A 15,649-nucleotide genomic window follows, 5' to 3' on the forward strand; every position below is an offset into this window, starting at 1 on the left:
ATATTTTAAATAAATTATAAATTATTAATATTTAAAAATAAATAATCATAATAAAATTTAAATTATAAATAAAATATTAGTGTTTTATAAGGTTAATGATTAGATTATAAATAAATAAAATATTAATATTTAAAAATAAATAAAAATAATAATATATAATAAAATGTATTTTTATTTTTTTATTTTTTATTTTTTTCTTATTCCAAAGTTATTGTTACCAATCAGACACTGCAATAAGTCATAATAATTATTTTTACCTTATTTCATTTGTTGTATCAAATGACATAATAATTATTCAATTCTATTCTTATATAATAACTATTTTATTTATTTCTATCTATTCTGCAAATTAAACATGCTATTAGTGTTAAGCGAAGAAACCTCTTCCCTCTTTCCTACCTTTGAAAATTTGATTTTGATTTCAAAAGTTTTACGTAGATATTTTTAAAAAGATTGATAATATGATTTTTTTTGTGATTTTTTGTATTTTTGGAATTTTTTTGTGATTTTCCTTTTTCTTTCACCAAAAACCATAAACTCTCTCTTCCATCTTTTTCAAGTTTCAAAATGTCCTAAATACTCTTTAAATTTGGTATAAGTACATAAACAGCTGTAACTCATAGAATTCATATGTAGGTAAGAGTAAATATACTTTAGATATTGTCTTCAGCATGGAATATGTTTGCTTCTTATAATAGCATGTTAGTCCTAATCTCTTTTAATTGAATTCTTTGATATTACAGCCTCAATTATATATAGCTGATCAGATAGTATAATCTTTGGGTAATTTTTTTCAAGGCTTTATTAATCCTATTAGTATACAAAACAAAAAAGAGTGAAATCTTTCTTTTAATATTATGATACAATCTTATATTGGATATGAATGAGATTGTTAAGATCTATATAAAATATCTAAATTAATCCCTGTTAGCAATTTGAATTTAAGTTTTTTAGAGTTACGTGGTTTAGGTTGAAAATGTTATTAGGTTAGTGGTGATTAGACCCGAATGGTTATAACTAGTATCAAAGTATGTGCCAACCCAATGTAAACTTTCACATTACGCTAGTAACATCTTGGTCATGTGAAGTAAGTTTTAATTATGATTTTGATACGTAATAAGGACATTTAGGCTTTAAATGGATAGAATTGTGATACTTATCACATATTGGACGTGAAAGTGATATTTAAGAGTTATATAAAGGTTTAAATCAATCATTACTAAGTTAATCACTACTAAATCAATAGTATTTGAATTCAAATCATTATATATATATATATATATATACAGTTAGATTCAACTTCTTTTCTTTTGAAAAGCAAAGTAAACTTTATTAATTAAAAATTATGAACAAACTTCATCAAATTATATCCCAACATAGATGTCAAAACCCCAAAATTAGCTTCTCAAGCCTTACAAATTGTGTAGCATAATTCCCAAAATACTTACATAAGAAAGTAAGCATACTCCACCGGCATTCCCAATATACTTACAAATTATATAAGCCTAATTCCCAAAATTAGGAGCTCAGGCCTTACAAAATACTTTGAATTCTGAAGTTTTCCTTTTGATGGATATTGAATTTTAGGAAACCATTAGGGGGATATGACCACACTCCATCAACTCTAAAGCCATTGGAACGGGTGCAAGCCACTTGCACCCACTTTTATGGATCTGGCACAAAGGTGAAAACTGCATCATTTCTTGGATGTAGGTGCTCCAACATTCGAGTCTGCGTGTAGTCCTACCCCTTCCAATGTTGTGGGTCAGCTAGACTTTAATGAGGAAACGGAGACTTTGAAGCAAGACGTTACTACAATCCAGACCTCCCGTCTTAATTTGGAGATGAGTATTGCACAGTTGTTGTAGTACGTCAAGAGAGATGCCTTCCGTTCATCATCGGAGAAACAGAGTCCGTCCTATATTGAAGACGTTGCACTTAGAGATGATGGAACGTAATAGCTCTAAGGTTTCACACAATCTGTACAAAAATTTTAGAAAATTATAAACTATTTGTATTTTTTAAATCTAATTCCATAATTTTTTTATTATAGTATTTTTTTAATTTTATATTTTATCCAGCCAATGAATCCCAATTCAATTGAAATAATAGTAATGGACCAAAATACCAACCAATATCATTTTACAAAAGTATCTTAACTTTTGTATTTTTATCATAATTGTTAAATCGAAATACGTATCCTGTATTGAAATTTTATTTTTTAATATCGAATATCAAGTAGGTAAAAAATTTTAAAATTATTATAAATAACATTTATATATACAAAATAAAAAATTAAAAATATTACATTTTTTTAATAAAATTAAAGATTATAAGGTATGAATTGAAAAAAATGATTATTTTTAATTTAAACTCTCAACATAATACTTAATAATATATATTTTCAAATAAAATATATATTTTTATAGTATTTATTAATTAAAAATTAACAAACACTTATCATCTTGAAGTTAAAAGAGTAATTCAATTTTGTTTAGTATTTTTTTCTTGTTTAAAATGTAAATCTTAAACATTGAAACTCATAAAAATAGTTTTTCATTTTTAACTAGAAAATAAATAAAAATAAATTTTTAATAATTAGTTAGAATTACGTTTATAAAAATTGTATGGACTGTATCATATGATACTATATGCCCCATATTGTAAGATATATATCGCATATTATATAATATGCTTTCGATACTTGATCAAAAAAGATATAGTTATCGATATGTATAATTTTTTACTAGTATCATATCGTACAATATATGATACGTATCGTACGATATTAATAACTATGTTCTTGATATAATCGAAGTTAATGTTGATACAATAAGTGCATTTCATAAAGTTTCAATGTCCCACATTACCAAATGATATTTTTACCTTGCTGGTCAATTTTGTTTTTACCTTACCTTGACTTAGTCTTTTTATTGTAAAGAAAGAATTAATGTTTAATTCACATTCTGCCATTATAAATGTTTTGTAACGATAGATAGAATATTTTATGTTAATTTAGTCTTTGATTTTTTTAAAATATTTATAACATTATATAATATTTTATTTTGATTTTCTCTTGATTCTCTCAACCGTTCCTCTTTATAAATATAACCTCACACCCTCAATCACAACACACATCAAAGCCACCAAAGTTTCTCATCTTCTAAGGCTTCTCTACTTATTTTCTTTGTTTCCTTTCTTTCTTTACTGTGTTCTTTCTTTTTACTGTTACCATCCTTTATAAGTTTGTGCAAACTATAAGAAAGTCTAATGCAAACTATAAAAAATGGTCTAATGAATTATAGAGGATAATTGCTACAGTTTTTTACATCGAGTTTTACCTTCTGAAAAAATAAAAATTATTTTTAAAGACAATGATGCCACGCCTCAAACTTGCTTATATTCTTATTTATTTTATTTTATTTTCATTTATTTTTCAATTCCTTCTAACAGTTAATACCCACAAATTTTGGCTTCATTACTAACAAAATTGAAACACAATGTCATCGGATTCGGTTGATATTTTCGATCAAATCAGAACAAAACACCAACGATATTTATCTCATTTACCGATAAATTTCATAAATTTTACAAGGATCTATTTCGTCAAGATTTGGTCGGTGTTTTGTAAATAAATTCATTGAAAATTTATTGACGAACTTGTCAGCTTATTGACTACTTTTTTTATCTACAAAGGAATGGCATTACCGGCCAACGAAATATTTATTACCAACAGAATGACATTACCAACAATTACTTTCCCGACTACTTTGTTATTCACAATACCGACAAAATTTCAAGCATAATCAACGGAATATTTATTCTTAAAGACCATAAATTTTGCAGTGAAGGTGTATAAAGAGTTTTTGAATTGGTTTGGAAAATTAAAGAGAGATATTTTCTTACATTTTAATTTTTCAATAGGAGAAGAATTATTTTTCTTCTTAGTTATAAATAAAGTGGTTGAAACATGTATATCTTGTTTGTTTTATTTTTTTGTGTTTTTGTTTTTTTATTGTTATTTACCCAATTTCAGAATAAAAATCCATAACAAATTAATATAAAACTAAACCAAGTCCGGACAAGATGAGACTGTTTAAAATTTGAATACGCAATACTCTCCTTATATTTTGTTTATGGTGACAACAAGTGCCAATAATGAGAATCTTGCAGACTTATATATATATATATATATATGTAACGATACCCATTTGATGAAAATAACGTTTTATTATGCAAACTCCAACAACATTTTATTTTATTTTATTTTATTTTATTTTTGGTCAAAATTTCCACCTACATCTCCTTGTATCCTACTTAAAAGGGCTGCATAGAAAACTGGTATCCTAAGAAAGGCAAACACCCTTTTTAGATGAAAAATCAAAGCTTGGAAATAAATGTGAAAGAAGGCTATAAATAAACCAAAGCAACATCTCCACTCTTCCTGAAGCTATATATAGCAAGATTTTATTCATTAATATATACTAGTATGTTTATTTCATAAACTATAGATCTCCCCTTTATTTTAAGTATCTTTTGGTCTTTATTTAATCAATTCTTTTCTAAGCTTATTGTGCGCACACTATAGGTGATGTGAAGTTAACCAAAATGCCTGAATTCAAAGGGTGGATATTGTCAAACAGTTTCAACAGATCGATCATATCGCATGGCATTGGACATTTGGAATATAAAAAACCAAAAAGGAGTCTGATTTCAGTGGGAATTGCATAAATTGTCAAATTAAGAAAAAAAAAATATCCCCAGATGAAGAATCTCTGGCTGTCCAAACAGTGCATGATATATACTTATACATATATGTATATATATTCTTCTCAAAAGAAAAAGTGCAGGATATTGATGTGGGAATGATGCATTTTTCTTGAATTGTAGCCATAACAAACTCAAAACGCTATACCCTTTTCTTAGTTTAGCAGAATATATATAAACGTGAAAACTACTTGTGTGGATAACATTAAGATTTGGGGCTCCACAAAACTCATCGAATTAATTAATTGCATATAGGGATAAAGCTACATGTATCCGATTCTACATTAAAGTCGTGACCCCAAAGATTATTTTCAGATACAGCTCGAGTTTACGTTAATGAGGCATTTACGAAAGAATTTTGTGAACCTCTTTATTGTTAGCTTTTAACATCAGATGAGAAAAGTCTTGGCACTTGAAGGCAACTCTTTCAACGCACCGCAAAAGCCCCCTTCCCTAAGTCCTTTGTTTCTAACACAAAACAATTAATAACAGCCTCTATTGTTGAAGGTTATAATCATTATCCTTTCCACCATGAGAGGTTAAGTGGTCTCTCTGCACTTGCCAGCCCTACGCATCACGCAATCTCTGCCAAGTTCCTAGCTAGCCCTAGTGTGTACTTGGTTCTTTCGTTTTCTCGTGTCTTTGATGGTCCCCTGCTTTCTTCATAGGCCGGTAACCGAAGACGTTTACTTTTGAGTTTGTTTTGGAACCGTCCATTCATTCATATTTTACTTGCTTACAGGTGATAAATGAATACTATTATTGAACCCTTACTAAATAATTTAAAATTAATTTTATGTTAACCAGGTCTTGTTTACGATGTTCATGTCTGTAATAATCTAAATAAGCTTGCTCGAAGTTATGCATGTTTCTTGTCAAGTTTTACAGGCTCATGCTGCAGCCAACTATGCGATGCACTAGCAGGAGGCTATGTCAATGATCTTGTAATATATATATATATATATATATATATATATATATATATATATATCAGGTCTGGAAACTTGACTATTGACTTCAAGTTTTTCAATCTACAATGCGTCGTTGCCTGTACCCTTTTGGTTTTAGGGGCTTACTTTGTTTTGCTTTTTGCTGCCAAAGGCCTTTCGTGCAGCACCTTTTCGCTTAATGTACAGGGACATCGCCTCTCCAAAGCTGGCTTTCTATGTCAAGATAAGTCATGGTGACGGCCTTGTTATGACATTGTAGCTTTTGATTCAATAAAATTTATTTTTTTTGACATTGTAGCTTTTGATTCAATAAAATTTATTTTTTTTTTAAAAAAATATTGAAATAAATAAATATAATGACAAAGATGTGCAGTATATTGTGGAGTTGCTATCAAGAAATTAATAGTTTTGACATGACATGACTTTAATGTAATAATAGCGGACCGACTATTGAAGATCATTGATAGTGAAATTAAAACATGACTTTTGAGTGGATATAGTTTTGTTTTAAATTCAAACCAGGACTTTCTTATGAAGAAAAAAGTTATGTTTCGTGTTAGACTAAATTTGGGCATGTCCAAACTTAATCATCATTCATTTTAATTTATCAACGTACCTTTAAATTAAGAAAAAAGACAAATACCCAAAAGTTTTCTTACTTTAAGTAATTAATTTATATAATGTTTGATTCTTTCTAGGAAGCAAGGTCAGAATCCGAATTCATTCAATCCTAATAATTAATTTCAAGTCATTGGCAAGTTGTTGTTAGCTTGGAGGAAGACGGTGGCTAGCATATGCATGATTTTCCACGTAACAGACTAATTCAAGAGGGTTGCTTCCATTTACGGGGCAGTGTTTTGAAATAAGAACCACTTTACATGCTTGGATAGGGCAGCAGGAGCTTTTTGACACTTTTGTCATGTAATTATCCAACAACAATTCGCCACACAAACCCAATTATTTGACCTCGACACGTCTAATAATTGAGACAGTATTTGCTTGAGTGGGTTATGTCAAATGATAGTCCGGCTTACCAAACCAAAGGTTTGAGTTGACTAAGCAACACAAATATCAAATACATTATTTATTCTTTTTTTAGTGTCTTTTAAGTTGTATTTGCGGCGGAGTTTCCCAGACGCCAATTGCTTGGAATGTGTATATCTCTGGTACAACATTCGAATAAAATACTAATAATCTCTGCTACAACAATCACTAATAATTTAGTTCCTGTGTTTATCTCTGACTTTGATACTTTCACGTCTTTGTTTTTCTAACCATAGAGCAAGACTGTAATGTCCTCTCTGTTACTCTTCCTAGCCAAAGAGAAAGACCTTTTTTTTTTTTGAAAAATAAGAACAATATTTAAACACTTGTTATAAAACCTAATTGATAGTTCTCATGTGGATTGAGTTTAATTAGTTCAAGTAATCAAAGAGGAGGTGAGATCGAATTGGATAGAGATCTTAACTTTAACTACATATATATATGACACAGTCTTGGTGACCCAAAGGCTGGCATGAACCGATTTTCATTACTTACTAAGTTAATATTGTAGTAGAGGTATAATTTGGATTAGTTATGTATTATGTTTGAAATGTCCTTCCTTAAACAAATCTTTAAATTAGGTGCATTTGAACGACAAATTTTAAACATTTTAACATTTACTATCAATTTAAAATAATAACACTTGTAACTGTGTTGTTTGAATAATTAATTTAAAATTTTGAGTATTGAACTTTGCTGAGGTAATTAAATAAATGTAGAAAAATTAAAAATCATTTTAGAGATAGAGAACGAAATGACAGAAAAATTAAAAAAAAATTAATGTTCTTGTATGAATTTAGGAAGTTCGGCCCGTGGCTAAGGCTCAAGTTCGGCCCAAAGTCATTTAGCTAAAACGCAAATGCATGGCCCAGAATCAATCTCACGTACCCAAAAAGGTCCATACAATAAACTAGAGGAAAAACGCGTATCGTAATAAACCATTTATACTATGTTTGGTACGTTTGAAATATATTTTTTTGATTCTTTTATTATTATGTAATGGGAAACTTTTTTTAAGAATGCAAAATATTTTAAAAATTAATAGAAAAAATTGTGTTAATAAGTATAAAATGTCTCACACTAAAAAAAAAAGACATAAAACATTTTCTACTTATTTTTTTCTCTTCTTAAAATCGATCTCACTTGAAAAATATTATCTCTCTTTTTGTGGGATCAATCTTACGAAACAATAAAGCAATAAAAACATCATTATTTCTTTTTATTATTTTTTTATTTATCATTCTTTTACCTAACAAAGCATCATTAATTATTTTTATTCAATTGTTTATAAGGATCATATTGCCGTAATTATTTTTATTAAGATATTGCAATCTTTAATATAATACAAAATAGTTTAAATCAATTAAAAAATTATGTAAAAAAGGAAACTAACTAACCGGCATAATAACTAAAGTCAAAATAATTTCTTTTAATTTATAATTTATAATTTATTCACTTAACTAACTAAATAATATAATAATGTAATGATAAATAGAGAATAAATAAATTAAATAGTATTCATATATAATAAATAATATAATAATAAGAGGCTAAAGAAAACACAAAATAAAAAAAGAAAAAGACTTGGGTAACCTACCCCATACTACGTGGTTAAAAACTTTAGAATAATTTACATGTATCAGTTAAAAAAATAAGGAATTTATAAAGGACAATCCTTTATATTTGTAAGAACTCTTGTCTCTATGACAATGAGACAGTATGACATGACATCTACGAGACGAGGTATATGAATACAAATTTTCATGAAAAAAGGGTGTTGAGTTTGCCTTATTTAGCTGTTTATGCCACTTTGCCTGCTCTGGTCCCCAACCATTTCAGTGCTGCCATTTGCGAAGGAACAAAAGAGAGAAACCCTTTTTCCAGGAAATGGAGGAGGAAGGATTTCTCATTCAAATGTGGACCCCTTTCCTTTGTAGTAGGTGATTAGTCAGAAAGTAATAAATGGGTGAGATAGCCTGACGTGGGAACATCATGATGCGTTGTCATAACTCGGTGCAGCTTGGTCATATCTCAGAATTTATAGCTTCAAAATAGGAAGTCATGCTGCCATTTGCCAGATATTCAATGCAGCTCTTCACCAAACCCAACCACTGGTCCAATTTTCTCTTTGAAACGACTGTATCTTACCTGTCACCGTTATTTTCAACCACAAAAACATAATTAATAAATAAATAAATCAGGCTTAACATAAGGGTTCCTATAGCTGCACAAATCATGGCATGCCCGAAGGGAGGATAAATTAGATCAAGGAATAATAATAGGTAGAGTCAGATAAAGGGTGCTGCTGGTGTTATTAGTAGTGGGAGAATTGCTTGGCTAGTAGAATGTTTTTTCCTACCAAAAATATATTAGTATATCCAATACTTAATTCATTACAGAGGGCATGTAGAAGGAGTATTAAGTCAGAGGGGGGCCATCTGAGATTGACCCGACAATGCAAAACCTCCCAATTCTGAGACTGCGCAGTGCTGTGCGCAGTTATTACATAAGACATGGGAATTAGGGTATTATGATTTTGGGAAATGCAGAGAGGAACAAAAGCAACAGTCAAATAACAGTGCAACTTTGCAGGGACAGTCCCATTTGTAGCTAAGCTCCTAGGGTTTTGTTTACGTTGTTTCCCTTTCTTTCAGTCTCTCAGGGAGAGATGAGAAATTAGTAATAATAATAATAATAGTGGTTTTGTATTGGTTGTTAGGGCTTTGCTTTGCTTTGCTTGATTGGGAATTCTTTGGTGTATTCAGAGGGTGATAACCTCAGTAGTCAAAAGTCATATGTCCTTTATAGCCAACAAATTTATGGTGTACAATGCATAAGAGCCCTTCAAATTCTAGCTCAACATTTTGTATAATTGTATTTTCACCATATACCATATGACCATTTTCGTTAATTAAATTCTTTTTAATATCTGTATTTTTATATAAATTATGGATGAGAAATTTCAAAATTTCCAAGAATTCTACAATGAAGGCATGTCAATTCAAAATGATACAATTTATAATTGTATTATGTGATTTTTTTAATGAAGTATGTATTGGAATTTGATGAGATAAAAAATAACTATAAAAGAAGAATAATGATGCTAGGGATGGAAAAGTAAAAAAAAAATGCAATATGAGTGCCTTGGATTTGTAAAAATGTATTGATATTATTAGTAATATGAAAAAGTTTAGATGTAATTGGGGTTTAAAAAAAAAAAGTTGTGTGCGAAAAAGGGAAATATAATACAAGTATATATCTTATTAGTAAACCAAGAAATTTGGCAAATTCCTCAAGTGGAATTTGAACCCTCCAAAATCCCTCACAGAAATTCCTAGAATTTAAAAATTTTCAATATTTATTTCATTGAGTCAACTTTTTTGTGTGTATTGCTTTTGTCTCAAATCGAATATATTGTTTAACTCTATTCATGAAATTTTACGATAAGCTGTCTTTAACTTCATTTTACTTATAAATTTTGAAGATTTTTATAATACATTTCAAAGATTAATACTGAAAAAGAAAAAGAAAAAGTTTAAACTATGAAAAATGATATATTCAAATTAAATAACATTTTCTTTCCAAAGGAATTAGGAAGATAAAGAAAAAAAACGAAAAGGAGCATTTACTAAGAAAACCAACTCTTCTTAATAATCCATCCTGTCTTTGTATTCTCAGAAAAGGACATATCAACCAAATCGATCTTTTGTTATTTGATAAACTTATGAGAGACAAGTCAGAGACTGTATATAAATAGGTAAGTCACCCTTTCTCATCTTTCATGCCACTGTTCTGCCATACCCATCTTATCCTCAGTTCTAAAGTCTCCTGAGCGTTTCTTCATTCCATTTCTTGGTCACAAGCTCCCATCCATGGCTCCACGTCCAGCTCCGTTCTTGGTCATGGACCCGATCATAGTTCGAGCAGCAGGTCAAAATCACAGCTTAAGAAAAGTAGATATCATGTTATAGAAGTCATGGCGATATCTCTCCTGAGCTTATTCTTGTTATATTTTTTCTTTTTATTTTTGAACTTTTCAATGGCCGTTTGAGTTTTCTTGACCTTGCAAGTCCGCAAATAAAGCAACTTTACTCAAGGTCATTTCTTGGATCTTCAAGAGGCTTAGAGCGTAAGAGTTCCATCAACGGTTCAAGCAAGTTCTTCTTAATATTCTATCCCTCCTGAGCTGTCTCTTCTCTTCTTTTTGTTAAACTAGGGTTAATCTTTATATGTAAGATATACACTAAGCAGATCTTCTAATCTGCTTATAATATTTGTTTTGGGTAATTATTTAGGGTTTGTTTATGCGGCTATATTTTGTGCCATAATACTTAACGAACATGTAGGTTCTACCTGTACTCTTGCAGTTCCATTAACTGGACTGGCTTCTACCTAAGTTCCAACCTATGAGTATCACATGAAGCACGAAGAGAAGAAGAGAACGTTTCTGTTTCTTCTTCTGCATATGAATTAACCTGCAAAGTACGTAGTGAGAAGGCCATGCAGTAAAATACTAGAAATTCTAGTTCCCACTTTTCATGTCTTGCAAGGCGTAGTTAATTTGTTTGCAGCTTTCCAGGATGCACTCATTACTCTGTTGGTGGCGTCCGCCCTATAAGCCTACGATACCAGGTCCAAGTTTCCCTGGCATTAGAGAACAGCTAGCTCTCCCTTGCTAGTTTTTTGCTATCTTACCATGTTTAATTAACGAATATCTATAGGCTATCAGTAAGCAGCAATCGTTGTCACTTGCTGCTAGTATTTCGTTAACATTTTGCCTTAACATCAATATTCTCAAATTATGAATCATAATATATATATATATATATATATATAGCTTGGAAATGACATATCAATCAAGTTGATCACTCTATTACATAATGATTGGTGTTATCAATATCATAAACATAAGCATGAAACGTGCTATACTACTAACATTCACTATACATAAAGATTAGTGATCTCGAAAATTTGTTACAAAATATAGAACCAAGGCTATACAAGGTTTATATGTAAGGAAATTGGATTAACAAAATCTATAATAAAACATCAAGAGAGTTCTAATATTAAAAGTTTTACTTACTCTAACCCAAAAAGAATTACTTAAAATTTCAATTATGAAGAAACCAATTGTGAATGTGATGAGACTAAAAATTGCTTGGGCATGGTTAGATGTTCCTTTTTTTTTTTCCCCTTTTGTCTTTTTAAATACAGCTAAGATGGGTAATCTACAGCAAGCCACAAACCTGAATATTGGATTCAGACGCGGAAACTTTCGCTACATATAGATTTAGAACTGTGGCCTCTAAAGCTTTCACTATATACATATATTTACAAGTGTCAACTGATACTGAAACAAAAAAAGAATGGGGCAACAGATTTCACCACTAATTTTCTCCTCTTCAAATCCTCTTTTTTTTTTTTTTTTTTTTTATCAAGCCGCGAGGACAAGAACTTTTATTGTTCCCTGACTGTTCGCGGTTAGCATGGTAGGGCTATCACTCTTCCAGCATACCGCGCTGATGAAGTGCGATCCAGCGTCTTCATCGGCATCATCCATGTCCTGTGAACCAAATCTATGCCATGTTACAGGTTTCGAGATTTCCTGCAAAATTGACCACAACTCTTTTCATTTGTTTTTCACTAAGAAAACTTAACACGCATGAGGATTGCCAGTTGTAGTGTTCCTCACCTTATGGTACACGTGCACTTCATTTGTTTCGCTTCCACATGCGATATACTCACTGTTTACAGTGAGACCCCACAATTCTCATTTGTATGGCCTCTAAAAGTACGAAGCTGCAAGTGAACCAGATGATATCGAGTTACCATTAAGAAAACGATCCTAATATACAAACAATTAGCCCATTAAATCAATCTTACCGGAACACATTCTAGCTTCTATTTCAAAATTCGTAACATATATAAACGGCTATAGTTTATATCTTCAAAGCAACATAATAGAGGTTTTTCAAAAAGAAAAAAAGAAACACAACAGATGCTTTTCACACAGCACTCACCATTCTTAGCCTAACCAAAGAAACAAAATAGCAAATAGGAAAGGACAGAACAAAAACAAACCAAAAAATTGTAACAGAGAATCATCAACAGCACTTCTTGAAAGCAAAATCAAAGATGCACAACGCAACGGCTTATCTTTAGTTATAATGACCTTTTCTTAAATCCTCCAATGCCATTCAAATTCTTGCTTTTAGTTTCTAGTATCAAATTTGGTATGATTTATAAAACAAGAGAAAGTGTATGAATTTGCAACGGAAAATTAAGACACTTACGAATCTAGCTTAATACAGTTCGATGAGTTTAGTTTTGTTTAGAAGACTTTGAATTTGGAAGCTTCACCATAAAAAGCAAGGGTGTAGGAGGGTGACTGGGAGATTGGACGACTATAAGCCAGACCACTGTGAGCACAGGTGCAGTGCAGGCACGATAATCAAAATCACAAGCCAACGGATTCTAACTGATTCAAACACCCTCAAAGCCCTCCTGTCAGACAGTCAACAGTCAAGGCCTAACTTTCATAGCTCTGTGAACGGGATACAGTATCTTTGCTATAGGGACCTTATTACAGTGGTTTCACTACACTAACCCTGCTACAAAAAACTCTACCAAAGTAGAGCATTGGTCTGTAATTAATGGCTAAAGTGCGTTCTGATGCAAAGGATCTATTATTGTGGCAACTGTAGAGTATAATGAGACATGTCATTAACTATTGAGTAGCAACTTAATTATTCAAGGCAGCTATAATTAGAGAAAATGATTAACTATGGAAAAGAAAAAAGCGATAATAAAAATATATATTACAGAAGAACTTTGATAAAAGAGGGGGGCCGCGGGGGAGAGGCTCGCTAAACGGAAGACTCCTTTTTATAAGAATTGCTAGCAAGAAGATAAAATATTTTACTATTAGACATATAAGCAAAAGTTGGTCTTATTGGAGACAACTTTTGTAGAAATTTCTTAAAAGAAAAACTACAAAAGTAGACAAACTTTTACAGTAGATAAAGTTATACAAAAATTATTTTTCTTCCTTTAACCTTAACCATTGTAGTGGGTCCTCTTCAGATAATGGGGCTTGGTCTATTATGTATGCAAGACATCTAGTCCGCGGATAAGGGTTATTTGGGAGCAGGTCTATGCGAAAAGCACATGTATAAAAAATTCTTCTGGGTTGAGCATTCCTAGGGGCCAAGTCTGAATAGTTGTGGTCATAACAATCTTAGTCTTGGTATAAGCAATCAACTTACTCCTTGAGGTATTGTTCTCAAATCTGACTGTGAGCTTTGGTTTAGTTTGCAAAGTAATTTTTTGAGCTAATGGGCTTGCTGACATAAACTGTGGGGAAGTCTGTTTTTTCTAATTACCATCCAGTTTTTCTCAAGATGTTTAATCAAACAGAGTGTATTAGGATCCTCACTTCCTCGAAAGGATCTAGTTGTCGATTTGATATTACATTCAGAAATTTTGGATTACAACTCCTTGCAAAGGGAATACGCTTCAAACATTGGTTTCAACCAAGGCAACTACTGCCCAACTTATTCTCTATGCAACAAATGACTTAGCCATTTTAGGAAATTCAGCAAAAGATCAAGGAAATCTCATGTGCTGACTCACTCTGAATTTGAGAAGAAATGTCACCAAGTATGGAAAAACTCAGAATTCTTTATCTTCCTTCCATTCAAGAAGAATAGGAATATAAACTTGACAAAAGCAAGTCATGCGGGTATGAATCCGATCACTTAAAAATGGCAAAAATGCAGAATGTTTACAACTCCGAAGTCAAGGTTTAATGAAGTCCACAACATCAATGTCCCAATGGGCTTGTAAAGCATTCTACCTAAACAAGCAACCAGAACAAGTTCAAGGAAAGCTAAGATTGGTAATCTACTACCAACCCTTAAAACCGCTCCTTAGCTGGTAATAAATTCCCTCTACCAAAAGGAGGAACCCTATTTGCCAACCTTCCAAAAGCAAAGTTCTTTCCACATTTGACCTCAAAGCAAGATTCTGGCAATTAGGAGTTTATGCCCTTCAAACTGAAAACTGCCCTTTCACTCAAAAGGCAATGACAAAAATATTCCAACCAGTCTTGGATAATGCCCCTGTCTACATAGATGATGTCTTATTATTCTCACCTGACATGGAATCCCACTCACAACTATTATCCAGATTTCACAGGATAGGTCAATAGTATGGCATCATGTCAGAAAAGAAAATGATTATTGGTGCTACAGAAAGAGTCTCTAGACATGAACCTCAAAGATGGCCAATGTATTATTCAACCACATGCTGCACAGGAACTTGATAAGTTCCCTAACAAAGAACTCAAAAAACTAAAAATTCACAAATCCTTGGAATTACCAACTACATGAACGAATTTGTCCCAAATATGGAAGAATAGACTTATCCAATCAGACAAATGCTAAAACCTCAACCACCCCTGTGGTCCCAAAAGCAAACTGAAGATGTCAGACAAAAGGCCAAGGACTTGCCACTTCTCCAGATTTCGCTTGACAAAAACATGATAATCCAGATTGATGCTAGTGTTAGATATTGGACTGCTATTCTCCTAGAAGAACATGATGGAAAACTTAGAATATGTGCACCCGAGCATTTGGTTCATTGGTTGATGCATTATCCCCCTGCTTAAAGAGCAAGGTTCGAATCCCTCCTCTCCTAATTATAAAAAAGAAATATCCACTACCACTCGACGTTCAAAGAGACCTCAGTCATGAAATATGCCACATCAAAGTTAGAGCTTCATCTTATCGTGATCATTCACCATAAAACTCAACATAAATGACGGATTTCAAACATAATTCTATTCTTAATGCCCAATTGCTAGGATGGTCTGTATGTTTAGCAAATAC

The 15,649-nt window shown here is 31.5% G+C and overlaps 1 protein-coding gene across 1 annotated transcript in view; it reads right to left on the reverse strand.

Annotated features, from left to right (window-relative positions):
• Positions 1-11,859: 11,859 nt before the first annotated feature.
• Positions 11,860-15,649, reverse strand: part of COP1 (Transducin/WD40 repeat-like superfamily protein) — a 13,145-nt gene continuing 9,355 nt past the window's right edge. The window contains 4 exon segments of the mRNA XM_089785760.1: positions 11,860-12,366; positions 12,454-12,530; positions 12,533-12,560; positions 12,782-12,791. Coding sequence (XP_089641886.1) covers positions 12,196-12,366; positions 12,454-12,530; positions 12,533-12,560; positions 12,782-12,791 — 286 coding nt within the window. The 3' untranslated portion in view covers positions 11,860-12,195.

Source organism: Theobroma umbraticum, unplaced genomic scaffold (assembly GCF_002168275.2).
Source record: "Theobroma umbraticum cultivar Fairchild unplaced genomic scaffold, ASM216827v3 scaffold_44.0, whole genome shotgun sequence".
NCBI classification, from domain to species: domain Eukaryota; kingdom Viridiplantae; phylum Streptophyta; class Magnoliopsida; order Malvales; family Malvaceae; genus Theobroma; species Theobroma umbraticum.